This window comes from Spermophilus citellus, assembly GCF_964194105.1.
Source record: "Spermophilus citellus genome assembly, chromosome: 7".
Lineage (NCBI taxonomy): Eukaryota > Metazoa > Chordata > Mammalia > Rodentia > Sciuridae > Spermophilus > Spermophilus citellus.
In genome coordinates this window covers 160,231,420-160,249,951 of record NC_138188.1, presented here as the reverse complement: position 1 = coordinate 160,249,951, position 18,532 = coordinate 160,231,420, and the positions used below count along the sequence as shown (strand labels likewise).

Genomic DNA, 18,532 nt, shown 5'->3' with positions numbered 1-18,532 from the left:
AAGTAATCATTAGATGGGGATGCTAAGCAATAATTCTGAATGGTGAAGCTTCTTTGGTTTCTCAATGCATGTTCTCCCCTTCTTTTCCACCATGCTTTGTTTTCTTCCCCTTGGCAGAATTTGCGGAGGATGACTCCAACAGAGCTTGTAAGCATGGAACACTTATATGAATTTCATCCTCCAGTTTGGATAACTGACACCACACTTCGAAAGTCTCCCTTCGTTCCTCAGATGGGTGATGAGGTGAGAATAATAAAATTTAAAAATGTGAATACAGAACATAAAATTTCTATTGCTCTTTAGCTCTCTGCTAATTTTTATTTATTTTTAAAAAAAATTTTTTATATTTTTTTTATTGTTGGTTGTTCAAAACATTACATAGTTCTTGACATATCATATTTCACACTTTGATTCAAGTGGGTTATGAACTCCCATTTTTACCCCGTATACAGATTGCAGAATCACATCAGTTACACTTCCATTGATTTACATATTGCCATACTAGTGTCTGTTGTTTTCTGCTGCCTTTCCTATCCTCTACTATCCCCCTCCCCTCCCCTCTTCTCTCTCTGCCCCCTCTACTGTAATTCAATTCTCCCCCTTGTATTATTTTTTTCCTTTCCCCTCACTTCCTCTTGTATGTAATTTTGTATAACCCTGAGGGTTTTCTTCCATTTCCATGCAATTTCCCTTCTCTCTGGCTTTCCCTCCCACCTCTCATCCCTGTTTAATGTTAATCATCTTCTCATGCTCTTCATCCCTACTCTGTTCTTAGTTACTCTCCTTATATCAAAGAAGACATTTGGCATTTGTTTTTTAGGGATTGGCTGGCTTCACTTAGCATAATCTGCTCTAATGCCATCCATTTCCCTCCAAATTCTATGATTTTGTCATTTTTTAATGCAGAGTAATACTCCATTGTGTATAGATGCCACATTTTTTTTTATCCATTCATCTATTGAAGGGCATCTAGGTTGGTTCTACAGTCTTGCTATTGTGAATTGTTCTGCTATGAACATCGATGTAGCAGTGTCCCTGTAGCATGATCTTTTTAGGTCTTTAGGGAATAGACCAAGAAGGGGGAATAGCTGGGTCAAATGGTGGTTCCATTCCCAGCTTTCCAAGAGATCTCCATACTGCTTTCCAAATTGGCTGCACCAATTTGCAGTCCCACCAACAATGAACAAGTGTGTGTACCCTTTTCTCCACATCCTCGCCAGCACTTGTTGTTGTTTGACTTCATAGTGGCTGCCAATCTTACTGGAGTGAGATGGTATCTTAGGGTGGTTTTGATTTGCATTTCTCTGACTGCTAGAGATGGTGAGCATTTTTTCATGTACTTGTTGATTGATTGTATGTCCTCCTCTGAGAAGTGTCTATTCAGGTCCTTGGCCCATTTGTTGATTGGGTTATTTGTTATCTTATTGTCTAATTTTTTGAGTTCTTTGTATACTCTGGATATTAGGGCTCTATCTGAAGTGTGAGGAGTAAAGATTTGTTCCCAGGATGTAGGCTCCCTATTTACCTCTCTTATTGTTTCTCTTGCTGAGAAAAAACTTTTAAGTTTAATTAAGTCCCATTTGTTGATTTTTGTTATTAACTCTTGTGCTATGGGTGTCCTATTAAGGAATTTGGAGCCCGACCCCACAATATGTAGATCGGAGCCAACTTTTTCTTCTATCAGACGCAGAGTCTCTGATTTGATATCAAGCTCCTTGATCCATTTTGAGTTAACTTTTGTGCATGGGGAGAGGAGGGGATTCAGTTTCATTTTCAGTTTCATTTTGCTCTGTAGTATAGTTTGAAGTCCGGTATCCGTATACCGCCTGATTCACACTTCCTGCTTAACATTGTTTTTGCTATTCTGGGTCTTTTATTTTTCCATATGAATTTCATGATTGCTTTCTCTATTTCTACAAGAAATGCCGTTGGGATTTTGATTGGCATTGCATTAAACCTATAGAGAACTTTTGGTAATATCGCCATTTTGGTAATGTTAGTTCTGCCTATCCATGAACAGGGTATATTTTTCCATCTTCTAAGATCTTCTTCTATTTCTCTCTTTAGGGTTCTGTAGTTTTCATTGTATAAGTCTTTCACCTCTTTTGTTAGGTTGATTCCCAAGTATTTTATTTTATTTTTTGATTATATTTTGAATGGAGTGTTTTTCCTCATTTCCATTTCAGAGGATTTGTCGCTGATATACAGGAATGCCTTTGATTTATGCGTGTTGATTTTATATCCTGCCACTTTGCTAAATTCATTTGTTAGCTCTAATAGTTTCTTTGTAGACCCTTTTGGGTCTGCTAGGTATAGAATCATGTCATCTGCAAATAGTGATAATTTAAGTTCTTCTTTTCCTATTTTAATGCCTTTAATTTCTTTCGTCTGTCTAATTGCTCTGGCCAGTGTTTCGAGAACTGTGTTGAACAGAAGTGGTGATAGAGGGCATCCCTGTCTTGTTCCAGATTTTAGAGGGAATGCCTTCAATTTTCCTCCATTCAGAATGATGCTAGCCTGAGGCTTGGCATAGATAACTTTTATAATGTCGAGGTAAGTTCCTGTTATCCCTAGGTTTTCTAATGTTTTGAACATAAAGGGATGCTGTACTTTGTTGAATGCTTTTTCTGCATCTATCGAGATGATCATATGGTTCTTATTTTTAAGTCTATTGATGTGGTGAATAACATTTATTGATTTCCGTATATTGAACCATCCTTGCATCCCAGGGATGAATCCTACTTGATCATGGTGCACAATGTTTTTCATATGTTTTTGAATCTGATTCGTCAGAATTTTATTGAGGATTTTTGCATCTAGGTTCATTAGAGATATTGGTCTGTAGTTTTCTTTCTTTGAGGTATCTTTGTCTGGTTTTGGAATCAGGGTGATGTTGGCCTCATAGAATGAATTTGGAAGTTCTCCCTCTTTTTCTATTTGCTGAAATAGCTTGAAAAGTATTGGTATTAGTTCCTCTTTAAAGGTTTTGTAAAACTCTGCTGTATACCCATCCGGTCCTGGGCTTTTCTTAGTTGGTAGTCTTTTGATGGTTTCTTCTATTTCCTCAATTGATATTGGTCTGTTTAGGTTGTCTATATCCTCCTGACTCAATCTGGGCAGATCATATGACTTAAGAAATTTATCGATGCCTTCACTATCTTCTATTTTATTGGAGTATAAGGATTCAAAATAATTTCTGATTATCTTCTGTATTTCTGAAGTGTCTGTTGTGATATTGCCTTTTTCATCCCGTATGCTAGTAACGTGAGTTCTCTCTCCTTCTCTTCGTTAGCATGGCTAAGAGTCTGTCAATCTTATTTATTTTTTCAAAGAACCAACTTTTAGTTTTGTCAATTTTTTCAATTGTTTCTTTTGTTTTGATTTCATTAATTTCAGCTCTGATTTTAATTATTTCTTGCCTTCTACTTCTTTTGCTGTTGTTTTGCTCTTCTTTTTCTAGGATTTTGAGATGTAGTATGAGATCATTTATTTGTTGGTTTTTTCTTTTTTTAAGGAATGAACTCCAAGCAATGAATTTTCCTCTTAGAACTGCTTTCAATGTGTCCCATAGATTCCGATATGTTGTGTCTGTGTTTTCATTTATCTCTAAGAATTTTTTAATTTCCTCCTTGATGTCTTTTATAACCCATTGATCATTCAGTAACCTATTGTTCATTCTCCAAGTGATGCATGATTTTTCCTTCCTTCTTTTATCTTTGATTTTCAGTTTCATTCCATTATGATCAGATAAGATGCATGGTATTATCTCTACTCCTTTATATTGTCTAAGAGTTGCCCTGTGACGTAATATATGATCTATTTTTGAGAAGGATCCATGTGCTGCTGAGAAAAAAGTGTAACTGCTTGATGTTGGGTGGTATATTCTATATATGTCAATTAAGTCTAGGTTATTAATTGTGTTATTGAGTTCTATAGTTTCCTTATTCAACTTTTGTTTGGAAGATCTGTCCAGTGGTGAGAGAGGTGTGTTGAAGTCTCCCATGATTATTGTATGGTGGTCTATTAGACTCTTGAACTTGAGAAGAGTTTGCTTGATGAACATAGCTGCACCGTTGTTTGGGGCATATATATTTATGATTGTTAGGTCTTGTTAGTGTATGGTTCCCTTGAGCAGTATGTAGTGTCCCTCTTTATCCCTTTTGATTAACTTTGGCTTGAAATCTATTTTATTTGATATGAGTTTGGACACTCCTGCTTGTTTCCGAAGTCCATATGAGTGATATGATTTTTCCCAACCTTTCACCTTCAGTCTATGTATATCTTTTCCTATCAAATGCGTCTCCTGTAGGCAGCATATTGTTGGGTCTTGTTTTGTGATCCATTCAACTAGCCTGTGTCTCTTAATTGGTGAGTTTAAGCCATTAACATTTAGGGTTATTATTGAGATATGGTTTGTTCTTCCAGCCATATTTGTTTATTTATGTTACTAAACATGGTTTGTTTTCCTCTTTGATTATTTTCCCCCCTTTACTGTCCTACCTCCCACTGTTGGTTTTCATTGTTATTTTCCATTTCCTCTTCTTGTAATGTTTTGCCAAGGATGTTTTGAAGAGATGGTTTTCTAGCTGCAAATTCTTTTAACTTTTGTTTATCGTGGACAGTTTTCATTTCATCTTCCATCCTGAAGCTTAATTTCGCTGGATACACGATTCTTGGTTGGAACCCATTTTCTTTCAGTGTTTGAAATATGTTATTCCAGGATCTTCTAGCTTTCAGAGTCTGTGTTGACAGATCAGCTGTTATCCTGATTGGTTTACCCCTAAATGTAATCTGCTTCCTTTCTCTTGTAGCTTTTAAGATTCTCTCCTTATTCTGTATGCTGGGCATCTTCATTATAATGTGTTTAGGTGTGGATCTCTTATGATTTTGCACATTCGGCGTCCTGTAGGCTTCTAGGATTTGGGATTCTGTCGCAGGTCTGCCTACCTTGCGGGCTCGGGCGGCGGCTCTGCTCGGCCCCTACTGCAGTTGGGGTGAGGTGATCTCTGCTAATTTTTAAATGTATACTTCTCTTTTGTAGGTAATCTATTTTCGACAGGGTCATGAAGCTTATATTGAAGCTGTCAGAAGAAATAACATCTATGAACTCAATCCTAATAAGGAGCCATGGAGAAAAATGGATCTAAGGGTAAGTTGATGGTATTATTAAATTGCTAACTTAACACACAGTTAAATTTTTATAAATCTACTTAAAAACCTATTGGAAGCATACTTCTCTCTCCTTTAAAGCTTTTCTGCTCTTCTGCTCTTGCCTGCCAAGTCTTAAGACCCAGGGAATTGGGCTTGGTTGTGCACACCCGTGATCTCAGCTTCCAGGGAGGTCGAGGAAGGAGGATTCACTGCTGCCAGCCAGGGTAACTTAGATTGTCTCAAAATAAAAAGGGCTGGGGTTGTAGCTTAGTGGTCCCCCTCCCCTCACTTTTAAAAAGTCGCAGTGCAGGGTCAGGCTGAAAGGTCCTGCCTCACATGTATGAGACACTGGGTTCAATCCTCATCACCAAGTAAAATAAAAAAATAGAGAGATGCTTTATAACAATAACAACAACACAACAACAACAGCAACAAAGAATTAAAAAAAGTTACAGTGTACAAACGTTAAATACAATAATGTAGAATCTCTCAGAAAGGCAGTGTGTGGCATTATTTGTATTAAAAATACTGGTACTTAACAGGTTTTAGAAAGAAGAAATGCAAGTTTCAAGGGAAGAAATAGAAATTTTAACTTCATGCATAAATAAGGAAATAGCTTTCACCTTTTCAATACTTAATTAGTTACATAATCTTTTCTTATTTTAATAAAAAAATGCTTTATTTCAGTAAGTAGCAAAGATTTTGATTTGATAATGTATTTAAATTGCTGATAGAGTGTATGGGATGACCTGGGCCTTCCAGAGAGTATTTTGGCAGTAGAAATTGAAGCTGAAAGATTCTAAGACCTGTTAAATTAGTGGTTTTCCTTCTGGTAATTTAGAAAATAAGCAGAAAGATTTATAAATTTATGAAGAATGTTCCATTTCATTGTTTATAAAAATAAAAAATTGGGGAGAAAAATCTACGCTACCATAGCAAGTCATTTGATTGAAGCAAGCCATGGTGCGTTTGCACATCAACTTCTTGCAATCAAAGCTTGTAAGGTATTTGAATTTTCACAAAGGATTAAGAGGAGAATCGTAATGTTAAGTGAAGTTTTGTGGTAATTTAAGTAAGATTTCATAGTTGATTACATTTGTAACGAAAAGAAAAAACATCAGAATGTTAGTGATTATCTGTGGAGCAGCATTATGGGCATTTAGAAAATATGTTCATGTAGTTTGATATGCAAAAAACTATTTTATGAAGATGGCTGTTCTCACAGTTTTACTCATCATAGCAGTCCTATTCCTATACATTTGGCTTTTAAATGCATATGGAGGCTTAAGTCCATTTCACTGCATCAGTCCTCATTATTCATGGACTTGGTATTTGCAAATAACATACTTGCTATGTTATTTAGAACTCTAAAATCAATATTCATGGAGCTCTTTAGTCATTCCTGGATGTGTTAAGAGTGGCAAAAAATTTGAATTGCCTGATGAATATAACATATTCCTGGATGAGGTTGAACAAGGTAATCCTCTGCCATCTTGTTTCAGTTCTTGTGCTACAAGCACAAATCCGTGTCATGGTGTGTTTACTGCCACATGTTTCTCGTGTTTTATAATTATTTTGGGAGATGGGGCAATGATTTTGCTATTTATTATTATTTTTTTTAATATTTGTTTTTTAGTTTTCGGTGGACACAAAATCTTTATTTCATTTTTATGTGGTTATGAGGATCGAACCCAGCGCCAGACGAGTGCGGCACTGCTTGAGCCACATCCCCAGCCCTTGATTTTTGGCAGGTGTTCCTAGTGCAGGAAGACTATGGTGTAACATAGGGCGAACATATGTATTAGCCCCGTGTCATTCTGATGATGTGAGTTTTAGTGTTGTTCCATGTGAGTTCAGTGTTGAGGAATCAATCGTGTGTGTGTGTGTGTGTGTGTGTGTGTGTGTGTGTGTATAAGATATGCCTTTAAATACAAACACAGAAAGTGGTACTGTGTTCATTAGTTTACTACAGTATGGTGTGTGTGTGTATGTGTGTGTTTTGAAGATCTGCCTTTAAATACAAACACATAAAAAAGTGGTGCTATGTTCTGTAGTTCACTACAGTTTGGTGACCAGAGTTTCCTGGGAGTCTAACATGGGCTTGCCTTTGGAACTCTGATCCAGTGTTCCTTCCATTCCAGTATAAGGCGCTTCATGGAATGTAACTGCTGCAAAAGAGAATTCACTGTGCTTAATACTTTGTTTGGTATAACAATCACATCTAATATTTCATTTTTCCAGGTACCAGTGGTATTTCAATACATATATACATACATACATACATACATACATACATACATACAGTGTATAACATTGAAATCAGGGTAAACATATCTGTGAACATTCAAAATGCTTTCTTCTAGCTGTCTAGCTACTGTGTAGTACATCACCAGAACTTACTTCTCCTGTCTACCTAAGTTGGTATCCATTTGTCAACCTTTTCCCCTTTTCTTCTGCTTCTGGTAACCACTGCTGTACTCTGAACTACTATGAGATATGCCTTTTAGTTTCCACAGAAGAGTTTTATCATGTAGTATGTCTCATTGTACCTGGCTTATTTTACTTAATGTCCTCCAGTTCTATATATAACCTTTGCAAATGATAGGATTTCATCCATTTTTATGACTGGATATTATTCCATTGGAATCTATATTACTTTTTCAAAAATCCACCCAGCATTGTTGAACATAGGTTGTTTCTGTTTCTTGGCTACTGTTGAATAAATAGTACGATGATAAACATAGACGTGCAGGTCTCTCTTCACTTGATTCTTCTTGTTTGGGATTTGTATCCAGTAGAATTGTGAGATCATTTGACTGCTTGTGTACATTTCCACCAACAGTGTGTAAGAATTTCCTTTTCTCGGGCTGGGGATGTGGCTCAAGCGGTAGCGCGCTCGCCTGGCATGCGTGCGGCCCGGGTTCGATCCTCAGCACCACATACAAACAAAGATGTTGTGTCCGCCGAAAACTGAAAAATAAATATTTAAAAAATTCTCTCTCTCTCTCTCTCTCCTGTCTCACTCTATCTTTAAAAAAAAAAAAAAAAGAATTTCCTTTTCTCCATGTTGGCAAGTACTCATTATCTTTTGTTTTTTTATAATAGCTATTTTTATTGGGATGAGATGATATCTCATTACAGTTTTGGTTCATATTCCCTGATTCGTAGTTGATACTGAATATTTTTTTGTATACATATTGACCATTTGTCATCTTTTGAGAAATGTCTGTTTAGGTTTATTTCCTGTCTTACTGCTGTTGAGTTTCTTAGGTATTCTGATTATTAACTTATGACAAATGGACATTTAGCAAATATTTTCATCTATTCTGCAGGTTCTCATTGCTCCCTTGATTTGTTTCCTTTGCTGTGCAGAAGCTTTATTATTTCTAATTGTGTTTGTCTATTTGTACATCTGTTTCCTGCGCTTTTGGAGTTATCTCCTAGATGTCTTTGCCCATTCCAGTGTCCTGAAGTGTTAACCCCTGTGTTTCTTTCTAGTAGTTTCATGCCTTATATTTAAATCTTTAATCCATTTTGAGTTCAATTTTTTTTTAATTGTCAGAGATATAGTCTATTTTTATTCTTCGGTATGTGAAAAACCAGTTTTCCCAGCACCATTTATTGACAAGATTGTTTTTTCTCCAGTATAGGTTCTTTTTTTTTGGGGGGGGGGGTTTACTGGTGATTGAACTCACGGGCACTCAACCACTGAGCCACATCCCCATCCTTATTTTATATTTTATTAGGGACAGGGTCTCACTGAGTTGCTTAGTGCCTCAGTAAATTGCTAAGGCCGGCTTTGAACTCAGGATGCTCCTACCTCTGCCTCCCAAGCAGCTGGGATTACAGGCATGTGGCACTGTGCTGTCCCAAAGCCAGTTTTTTTTTTTTTAATTGTCAATGGACCTTTATGTATGAGAATCAAACCCAGTGCCTCACACATGCTAGGCAATGCTCTACCACTGAGTCACAACCTCAGCCCCCTCTGGTTTATGTTCTTGAAGATCAGTTGGCTGGATGTGTTTTTACTTCTAGATTCTGTATGAAATCATTGATCTGTGTGTCTGTTTTTATACTAATACCAAGCTGCTTTGCTTATGATAGCTTTGACCTCAGGTAGTTCTGTTCTTTTCTTTTTGCTCAAGAATGCTTTTACTATTCAGAGGTTCTTTCTTTCTTTTCTTTTTTTTTTTTTTTGTACTGGGGATTGAACCCAGTGGCACTCAACCACTGAGCCACATCCCCTGATCATCTTGTATTTTATTTAGAAATAGGATCTCACTGGCTTGCTAGTGTTTCGATAAGTTGCTGAGGCTGGCTTTGAATTCATCATCCCGACCCACTGGGATTACAGGTGTGCACCACCACACCCAGAGGTGGTTTTTAAAAATTAATTATATGCATTTTAGTATTTTCCCCCTAGTTTGGTGAAAGATGTCTAGTACAAAATTTATATTAGAAAATCTGTGTACAAGGAGAAGAAAGCCAAAAGGAAATAACAGTGACTGTCTTTAACAGTTAACAGTGATTGTCTTTAAATGCTAAGCTGATTGGTAATTTGTGCTTTTGTTCTTGTACTTTCATGTTATATTTTCTAGAGTGACTATACTTACTTACTTTCTAAAGTTCTTATATTTGAAATGTATAAAATGTCTTGTATTGTGGATATTAGCAAAAATGATTGTAATTTATTAATTTATTTTCTCCAGAGGCAGAGATAGGTTTATTTAGGAAAACAGAGGCACGTTCAAGGGAGAATGTGGGCCATCTCCAGAGGAAGAAAGAGCTGCTTTATTTTAACCACTTTTTTTTTTTTTAAATATCTGTTATAGGATCAAGAATTGGTTAAAATAGTTGGAATACGATATGAGGTTGGGCCTCCTACACTCTGTTGCCTCAAACTAGCATTTATAGATCCAGCAACTGGAAGACTTATGGATAAATCATTCTCTATAAGGTATGTACTATTTTTAATGGAATTGTTTGAATTTAGGTTTCTCTATTTTGCTAATGAGCATATCCTTTCTCTTTATTGCATGATCTCTAGTATAACCTATGGATAGCCCAGATGGGGGTGAAGGAACCATTGGTAGTCATGTGGGTCTTTCAGCAGCTGGGCAGCAGCAGTTTTTTAAAAATAAAACAAAACAAAACAAACATTCACTTGCCCGGGTGGAGAATTCGGATCTGTCCAGAAATTGCCTTTATTCTTTGAGATAATTTTAGGGTAAACCCTCTGTTATACCTATGCTGTTCATGAAAGGCACTAATCATTTAGCATTTGAACACTTAAATGTGGCTGATTTGAATTGTTTACACTGCATTTTATCAAAGACTTGGGAGTGAAGAAAAAGAATGTAAAATATCTCTTTGCAATAGTATTTTAGGTATGTTGGGTGAAATATAATACACTATTGAAAACTCATTGCTTTTTGTTTTTACTTTTATGGCCTGTGAAAAAGTTTAAATTACATATATAGCTACTGTTATGTTTCTTTTGCACAGTGTTGCTTTCAGCTGCAATCTATTGTGTAGACAGTGTGATAATTTTTATTTCTGTTTAGATATCATGATATGCCAGATGTCATTGATTTTCTTGTATTGCGTCAATTTTATGATGAAGCAAGACAGAGAAATTGGCAGTCTTGTAAGTCTGTCCTACTCAATTTTATATAGCCTCAAAAATTAATATTTCATTGTTCTACCTTTTTAGTTGTAGCACTCTTAATTATGGTATGTATAAGCATATGAGCTCTCGATAGAAACATAAATGACCTCCACGTACATGTTGCCGAGGACTTAGTACTAACTGGTACTGATCTTGTGTAGACTTTTTTTTAAAGCCAATCAGTTTTTCTCCTATTTTTAAGGTTTGTGGTGTTGGGAGAAGATTATTTTTACACATTGACAGTAGATTAGACTTATTATTTCCTTTCGGACTTCTCCATAATATATTACATCTTTTTATCTTTAATGGGATACTGATATAATTATTGGTATGTTTTTAAAATAATTTATTCTAATAAATTATTTATCCTAATAAATAATTTATTCTAAATCATTTACATTATTGTTGTAAGATCTCAAATGATCCAGAGATTGAAAATAATTTCAGATTTTACACAGAAAGTGTTCTGTATGTGAAAAAATATTTTTGCCTTTGCTATAATAACCTAGTTTTAAATGCAGTGTCTTCAGGAAAACAGACCTTTTTAAAAATCTATTTATCTAAATTTTTTTTTTTTAGTTGTTGATGGACACAATACCTTTATTTTATTTGTTTTTATTTTTATGTGGTGCCAGAGGTTGAACCCAGTGCCTCACTCATGCTAGGCAAGTGCTCTACCACTGAGCCACAACACAGCCTTAAATATAATATTTTATAGAGGAAAAAATGTTAATAGATGCCTCAGACTAGATCTTTTCTCTTACAGGTGACAGGTTCCGATCTATAATTGATGATGCTTGGTGGTTTGGAACAGTGTTAAGTCAAGAGCCATATCAACCACAGTATCCTGATAGTCATTTCCAGTGTTACATTGTTAGGTGTGTATACAGATGAAAATCAACCATCTAAATATTTAGTGTGGCAGGTTGTTGTATGACTAATGTATTTCTGGTTCAATATAATTTTGTCCTTTTAATATTTTTTGTTTTAGTTGTCAATGGACTTTTTAAAAAAATAATTATTGGTATGTTTTTAAAATCATTTATTCTAATTTGTTATACATGATGGCAGAATGCAGTTCATTTCATATTACACATATAAGAGCACAATTTTCAAATCACTGTACAAACAGTATTTTCACAGCACTTTTGTCTTCATACATGCACTTAGAGTAATGGTGTCTAACTCATTCCTCCATCATTCCTGTCAGTGGACTTTTATTTATTTACATGCACTGCTGAGAATCACCCAGGGCCTCACACATGCTAGGTAAGTGCTCTACCACTGAGCCACAATCCTAGCCGAGTTCTTAAGTCTTTATCAATCTGACCTCCAAAATGTCTCTCAGACGGGCACCTGTTTGTTTCCAATAAAATTCCTGTTGGTTTAGTTTAGGTTCTGCTTACTTTCCTGAGACAGTTTCTGTAGCCACCTGATATTTTCTTTTTACCTAATATTGTCAGTTAAATATGTTCAGAAATACATATAATTAATCTTCTTAAAAACATCTTTGCATTTCAATTGGCTGTGGCATGAAGACCGTTGGGTTGCGGTACCAAGTTTATCCTGTGAATCCTGACTCTGATTTATCCTTTACTTAATTCTGGGTATGGGCCACAGAGGATATCTGGATTTCTTAAACCTGACATACTTTTTTACTCTATTCATAATGTGTCTTTCTAAAAAATTTCATGTTAGTATTTAAAATCTTTTTGATGCAGTGTGGTTAATTTTCATATTTTGTATTCTTTTGGTTACTTTATAACAGTTGTTATTATGTAATCAGTTTGTTTTCATTAAAAGGCTAACCAGAGTTTTGTTGTTTTTTAAACAGGTGGGACAATACTGAAATTGAAAAATTAAGCCCATGGGACATGGAACCAATTCCTGATAATGGTATATATATAAATGAAAACATTTTCATTATCTTTATATCGTTTGCAATTTATCTTGCTGTTGCACATACTAGATAGAGCATGACTATATTTTTTTGTAAGTATGTTCAAATTATCACTCAAAACAGTACTAAGACAATAGAATTAACATATATCTCTCTCATTCTTTTTTTAAAAAAAATTGATAAACCTTTATTTTATTCATTTATTTATATGTGGTGCTGAGAATAGAACCCAGTGCCTCGCACATCCAGGCAAGTGCTTTACCACTGAGCCACCACTGCAGCCCCTCTCTCATTCATTCTTGATCTCGGATTCCAGCTTGATTCTTAGTAACCTGCTATCGCTGCATACACCACCATGCTTTAAACTCTTCGAGACTTCTTTCATGTGTCCTCCACTTCTTTTCTTCATTCTTATTCTGTCAAGTGAAAGATCAGAGTTGATTTCCCTGTGTCTTGTGCTTTCCCTCTACGTTCCTATGGATTGTGTGTTCTTTGTGAAAGCTTGCCCTTCCTCCAGAGTGTGCTGTTCCACAACTGCCACCTTTTGAAGGACCTGGTATTTATTCTTAGCTCATTTCCTTCAGTAATTTTTAATTTCCTTCTTCATTTCTCCTGTCAGGTTTGAATATGTCTCTTCTACTTTTCATTTGGCTTTATTGAACATTTTTTCTTTCTTGCTTAATCTTTTGAAAGGGTGCTGTATTTCTCTTACCTAATGTTCACTAGTAAGCTTTCTTTTATCATTAGTGTTTACTAAACTTGGCGGGGGGCGGGGGAATAGAAAGGCTTGACTTTCCATCCTGGGAGTGGTGGTGCACACCCGTAATCCCAGCAAGTCTGGGGCCAAGGCAAGAGATTGTTGGTTGAACAACCACAAAAAACCAACACTCCTGTCCTTCTGTAACCCATTGCTTGGAGATGCATGAAGTCTTTCCTCCGTGAGATTCTTGCTGTTTCTGTCCCAGGGCCAACCCTTTTCCTTCGTACTTTTATTCTACTATATCTCCATCAACCTTTGTCCACTTTATTTTGGAAATATGGAGTTTTTCAAATAGTTTTTTCTAATAACTGCACTGTTGAAGATACCAGTGACTTTAGATTTTCTTTTGAGCTTAGTAACTTAAAAATGATGCTTAGTTGAAGACATAATGTATGAGCATATAGTAGACAAGTAAGACCCAGCCTTTTTTGGGGCAATACAAGGGATTGAACCCAAGGGCACTTTACTACAGAGCTGTATTGCAGTCCTTTTCATTTTTTAAAAATTTGATATAGGATCTTGCTGAGTTGCTGAGGCTTGCCTCAAACTTGGTGATCCTTTTACCACAGCCTCCCACGTCGGTGGGATTATAGGTATGTGCTAATGAACCCTTCAAACCCAACCTCTTTTGAGTTCTTACTCTGCTAAGAACTTCATCTTATCAACTGACTTAATCTTACTCTGAGGTTGATGCTTTATTTTACAGATGTAATTAAGGCAGAATCTCATGTACCACTCCTGTTGGCATCTTCCCTATGACCCCCAAATTGATCTTGGGCCTCACTCGTGCTGGGCAAGCACTCTACCATTGTGCTACATCCCCAGCCCATGGCTCAGTTTTAAATAACTTGCCTAAAGTCAAACATCTAGGAAGGGTAAGAACTTGGATTCTTACTCACACTATCTGGCTCTAACTTGTGCTTTTAACTGCTGTTTGTTTGCAGCTGCTTCATTTTTTTTTAAGCTTGCATTATTAAGGATATTTGTGTGCACAATTTATGTAATGCAAACATTTCTCTTTTCAAGTAGTTTTCCATAAATATTGAAATATCAGTACCAGTTTTTCTACATTTTTAAAATCATTAGATTTTCACATCATTTAAAAGAAAAATAAAACCAAGCTACCATACTGATATTTAGGCAAAAATATTTTTTCAGTAAAAATGTAGAAATATTTTCATTTATATATTACAGTGAATCAATATGAAGTCAAAATTCACTATTACTCATTCCTAAAAATTTTATATATCTTCCTCAGAATAATTGGTTTCTGTGTAAGCTTTAGATGCCTAATGTATGTAGTTTTCTCAGTGTGCTACAGAGTTTAGAGATTCTGCTGGAATATTCCAAAAGTCAAATGCAGAATCTGTCTGATCAGCAGTGTCTCCAATTACTATAACATTGTCACTTCTTAGAATATATGTCCTAGTACCAGTGTTCTACTCCCTGTGAAGAGCTCAGTGAATACTTATTCATGGCTTTCATCCAAAATCAAATTAATGATCCTGTCAAAGCCTTTCAGTGTTCCCATAATCATTCTCCCATCAGAAGTAATAACAGCAACAGTGTAGTTGATATAGTTCTCCACGGTGGCCATCATGCTACTTGGCCCAAAGGTTGCCGGCAATGAAGTAGTGCAGTTGACAGAGATAAAGGCTTGGCTGCTTCATTTTAAAGGATATTACAGATCAGTGAAAACACTCCATAACTTCTGTAAAAAACTCCCATGTGTAAATGAGGCCAATAAGCATTTAGAATTGTCAAAAGACATGAGCAGGCAAAAAAACAAGGAGCATATGAACACCTCATATATCAATATTGTTATGAAAATGCCTAATAAAATGACAAAGTATCATTTCCATTTATGAGAATTATGGATTATAAATTTATCTGAGATAGGAAGGTTGCAAGTTGGAGGCCATCTGGGCAACTTAGACCCCATGTCAAAATAAAAAGAGCTGGTTGTGTAATTCAGTAGTAAAGCACCCCTGCTTTCAATCTCAAGAATCCTGCCCCTCCCCCCAAAAAAGAAGCTTTTCACTTTATTGCACTTTAAAAAACTGTTCATTTTTTAAAAAATTTATTCTTATAAAATATTACAAAAATTGGGCAGAAAATTTCTTGATACCTGGATTTCCCATCTTACGTGGTCAACATGTACAATGAATTATTGTTCATCAATATGAAGAAATACCTTGGTTTTTATAAATACCATTCACCAACAAAGTGGAGCATACCTTCATGGAATAACGGCCCACTCCACAACTAGAACAAGGAGAGTACAAGGTGAGACTTAAGAATACTTCCTTGTGTCAGAAAGTAAAGAAATGCTCAAAAACGACAAAACAATGATCAGAAGACACAGGAGCCAATTTGAAGGGGCTCCAAATGGTCAAATATAATAGCATAAAAGAGTGTAGCCGCTAAATATTAAATTATGTTACTTTATGAAAAATTGAGACATTCTAGTATAAATACATAGAAGGTTTTATTGAAAACCAGGAAATTATCTACTTTGTGCTACCATGTGATCTATAGAGTTTATTTAAATTTTATTTTTGTTTCACTGTCTTTTTACATGTTGGATTTAATTGTCATGTCAGTCCCCTTTTATGAGATCCCTTATTCTTCCACCATCTTACATGACCTTGATGTCTTTGAAGAGTACTGAGTAATTTTAAGAACATCCCTTAGTTCAGTTTAGTCTGATTCTGTTTAATGAAATCCAGCCTTTGGATCTTTAGCAAAGTTTCAGACAAGTGATAGTATCTTTTTTAGTGCATTATTTTGGGAGGCACATTTTATCTGTTGTATGACTGGATGAGCTAGTTTTAACAATTGATTTAGGTTATGTCTGTAAAGTTTGTAATTAATGTCTCCTGGGGATATATTTATGTGCTATAAACAGGGTATTCTCATCCTTCATCCACTCCCTAATTTTAGCATCCATTATTGATTCTTGCCTGAAGTAATTATGATGGTCTTTGCCAAGCAGTGATTTTGTTTTCATTATTTCTTTTACATAATAGTAGTTGAAATTCTAAGATACGTCTTCTCCTTCCTTATTTGTTTATTTATACTAGTATATAGTTTTTTTTAAAATAAGTTTTATTCAGTTGCTGTTGTTTATTTAGTTTGTTACCACACTGTAAAAGTTTTGACCATTGGGGTGACCCTTCAAGTTGGCTCCAATGTCTTTTGACCTTTGTTTTTGTCGTTTTTGAGCATTTTTTTTACTTTCTGATGCAGGTGTTTAAGACTCAAAATGTACTTTCCTTGTTCTAGCTGTGGAGTAGCTATTATTCCATGAAGCTGTGGCTCATTTTATTGGAGAATGGTATTTGGAAGCCACGATACTACATTTTATTGATATTCAAATAACATTAATTGTTTGGACATACCACAATTTTATTTATCCATTCTTCAGCTGAAGAAATCTGGGTTGTTTCTACTTTGGTTATAAATAAGTTGCTATAAATATCATGTACAAGTTCTTATGACTCCTGGGAATGGCATTACTGAGTCATGTGGCATTTAACCTTTTGATGAACTGCCAAGATGTTTTCCAAAGCAGTTGTGTCATCTTATATTCCCAACAGTAGTATATGTGGTTCCAATTTCTCTACATCCTGGGCAGTCCTTTTTTCCTCCTTTCCTTAAATTCCTTCAATTTCCCTTCCTAATGAGTATGAGGTATTACTACAGTCTTGACTTGCATTTCTTTGATGTCTAAAGATACTGCTATCCTTATATTTGCTTGTTGGTCATTTCTGTTAGTCATTACTTTTTTCAGGTCATGGTTTCTTCTGTTTCTTTTATATAGTGTCTACGGGATTTATTTATTTTTTCCCTACTGTGTTGTCTTTTTACTGTTTATTTTGGATAGTTTCTATTGCTGTATCTTCAAGTTTACAAATGTTTTCTTATTTTATTACCATCCCATATAGTTTACATGTCATATTATTTTCATCTCTGGAAGTTGGACTTTGGTGATTCCCCCCCCCCCCCCATACTTTCCAGATACTATTTTTTTCCTATGAACATGAAAAATATCACAGTGTTCATGTTTATTCTTTATCATGTTTATTTTTGACAGTCCCTGTTGGTTAAAACTCCTCATAATGGATATTTCCTGATTATTTTTTATGCCTTATAATTTTTAACTTGATCCCAAACATTTTGAATTTTACATTGTTAGGTTGAGTGTTTTTGTATTCCTAAAAATATACTTTGTTCTCTGACAGTTTGGTTGAAAAAATTTTCATGCTTAAATTTGTTAGGTGAGATTGGAGCAGTGCTCTACCTGGAACTAATTATTTCCCACTGCTGACATGGCTCTGTTATGTAGTCAGTCCATGGTTCTGAATCCTGAAGTTTTCTAGTCTAGCTTGTGAGAAGCAGGTGTGGTTTCTGGCCATTTTGAGCATTTTGAGTGCCTTGTCTCATTATTTCTTATTCTTTCATTTGTTTCTTTTTTTGTCCCCCGACCCCTCCCGGCATTTCCCCTCTATGCATACACAGGTTGATCACTAGTAAAAGGAACACTTGTCATGGAGCCCTTTGCAGCTCTGTCCTCACCAAGCTATGTTCTGTGAACTCTCAGTTCTGTCTGTTGGCTACAGATACTCCTCTGGCCCTACCTTCATTCTTGCTCCTTGTACCATGGCCTGGTTCTTCTCCCTAGCCAAGATAGTGTGTTGTAGGGCTTACCTCCTTTGTCTTATTTTCTGTGATATTCCTGCCCTTTGTCTAATGTTCTTTGTCTTGAAAACCATTGTTTTAATAACTTGGGTTTTTGTTTTGTTTTAGCATGTATGATATATGCAGTCCTTGTTATGTCATTTTCCAGAAACAAACTAAAAACATTGTAGCTAACTCTGAACACCTGCTCCATTTGGGGCACTGTGCTGAATAATACTGTGAGGTAGTAACTTTTTGCTATTCCCGTTTAGCAAGTGGGTAAATCAGGACAGAAGTTAAACACTTGACCAGTATCGTGGTTTTTGGGTAGTTTAGATGTGTTTCAAATTCAGATTCTGGCTTTGGTAAATCA

At 35.6% G+C, this 18,532-nt stretch overlaps 1 protein-coding gene and 1 pseudogene across 6 annotated transcripts in view; one reads left to right on the top strand and one right to left on the bottom strand.

The window, feature by feature from the left end:
* Positions 1-18,532, top strand: part of BRWD1 (bromodomain and WD repeat domain containing 1) — a 129,729-nt gene that overhangs the window by 73,755 nt on the left and 37,442 nt on the right. For all 5 annotated transcript variants that reach the window (XM_081301309.1, XM_081301307.1, XM_081301306.1 and 2 more), the window contains exons 24-29: positions 118-243; positions 5,042-5,149; positions 9,984-10,108; positions 10,716-10,798; positions 11,586-11,697; positions 12,654-12,715. In XM_081301309.1, coding sequence (XP_081157435.1) covers positions 118-243; positions 5,042-5,149; positions 9,984-10,108; positions 10,716-10,798; positions 11,586-11,697; positions 12,654-12,715 — 616 coding nt within the window. The remainder of the gene's footprint in view (positions 1-117; positions 244-5,041; positions 5,150-9,983; positions 10,109-10,715; positions 10,799-11,585; positions 11,698-12,653; positions 12,716-18,532) is intronic.
* Positions 14,787-15,079, bottom strand: LOC308653022 (U6 snRNA-associated Sm-like protein LSm8; annotated as a pseudogene). Its single transcript has one exon. The product of its transcript is annotated as a U6 snRNA-associated Sm-like protein LSm8 (transcript).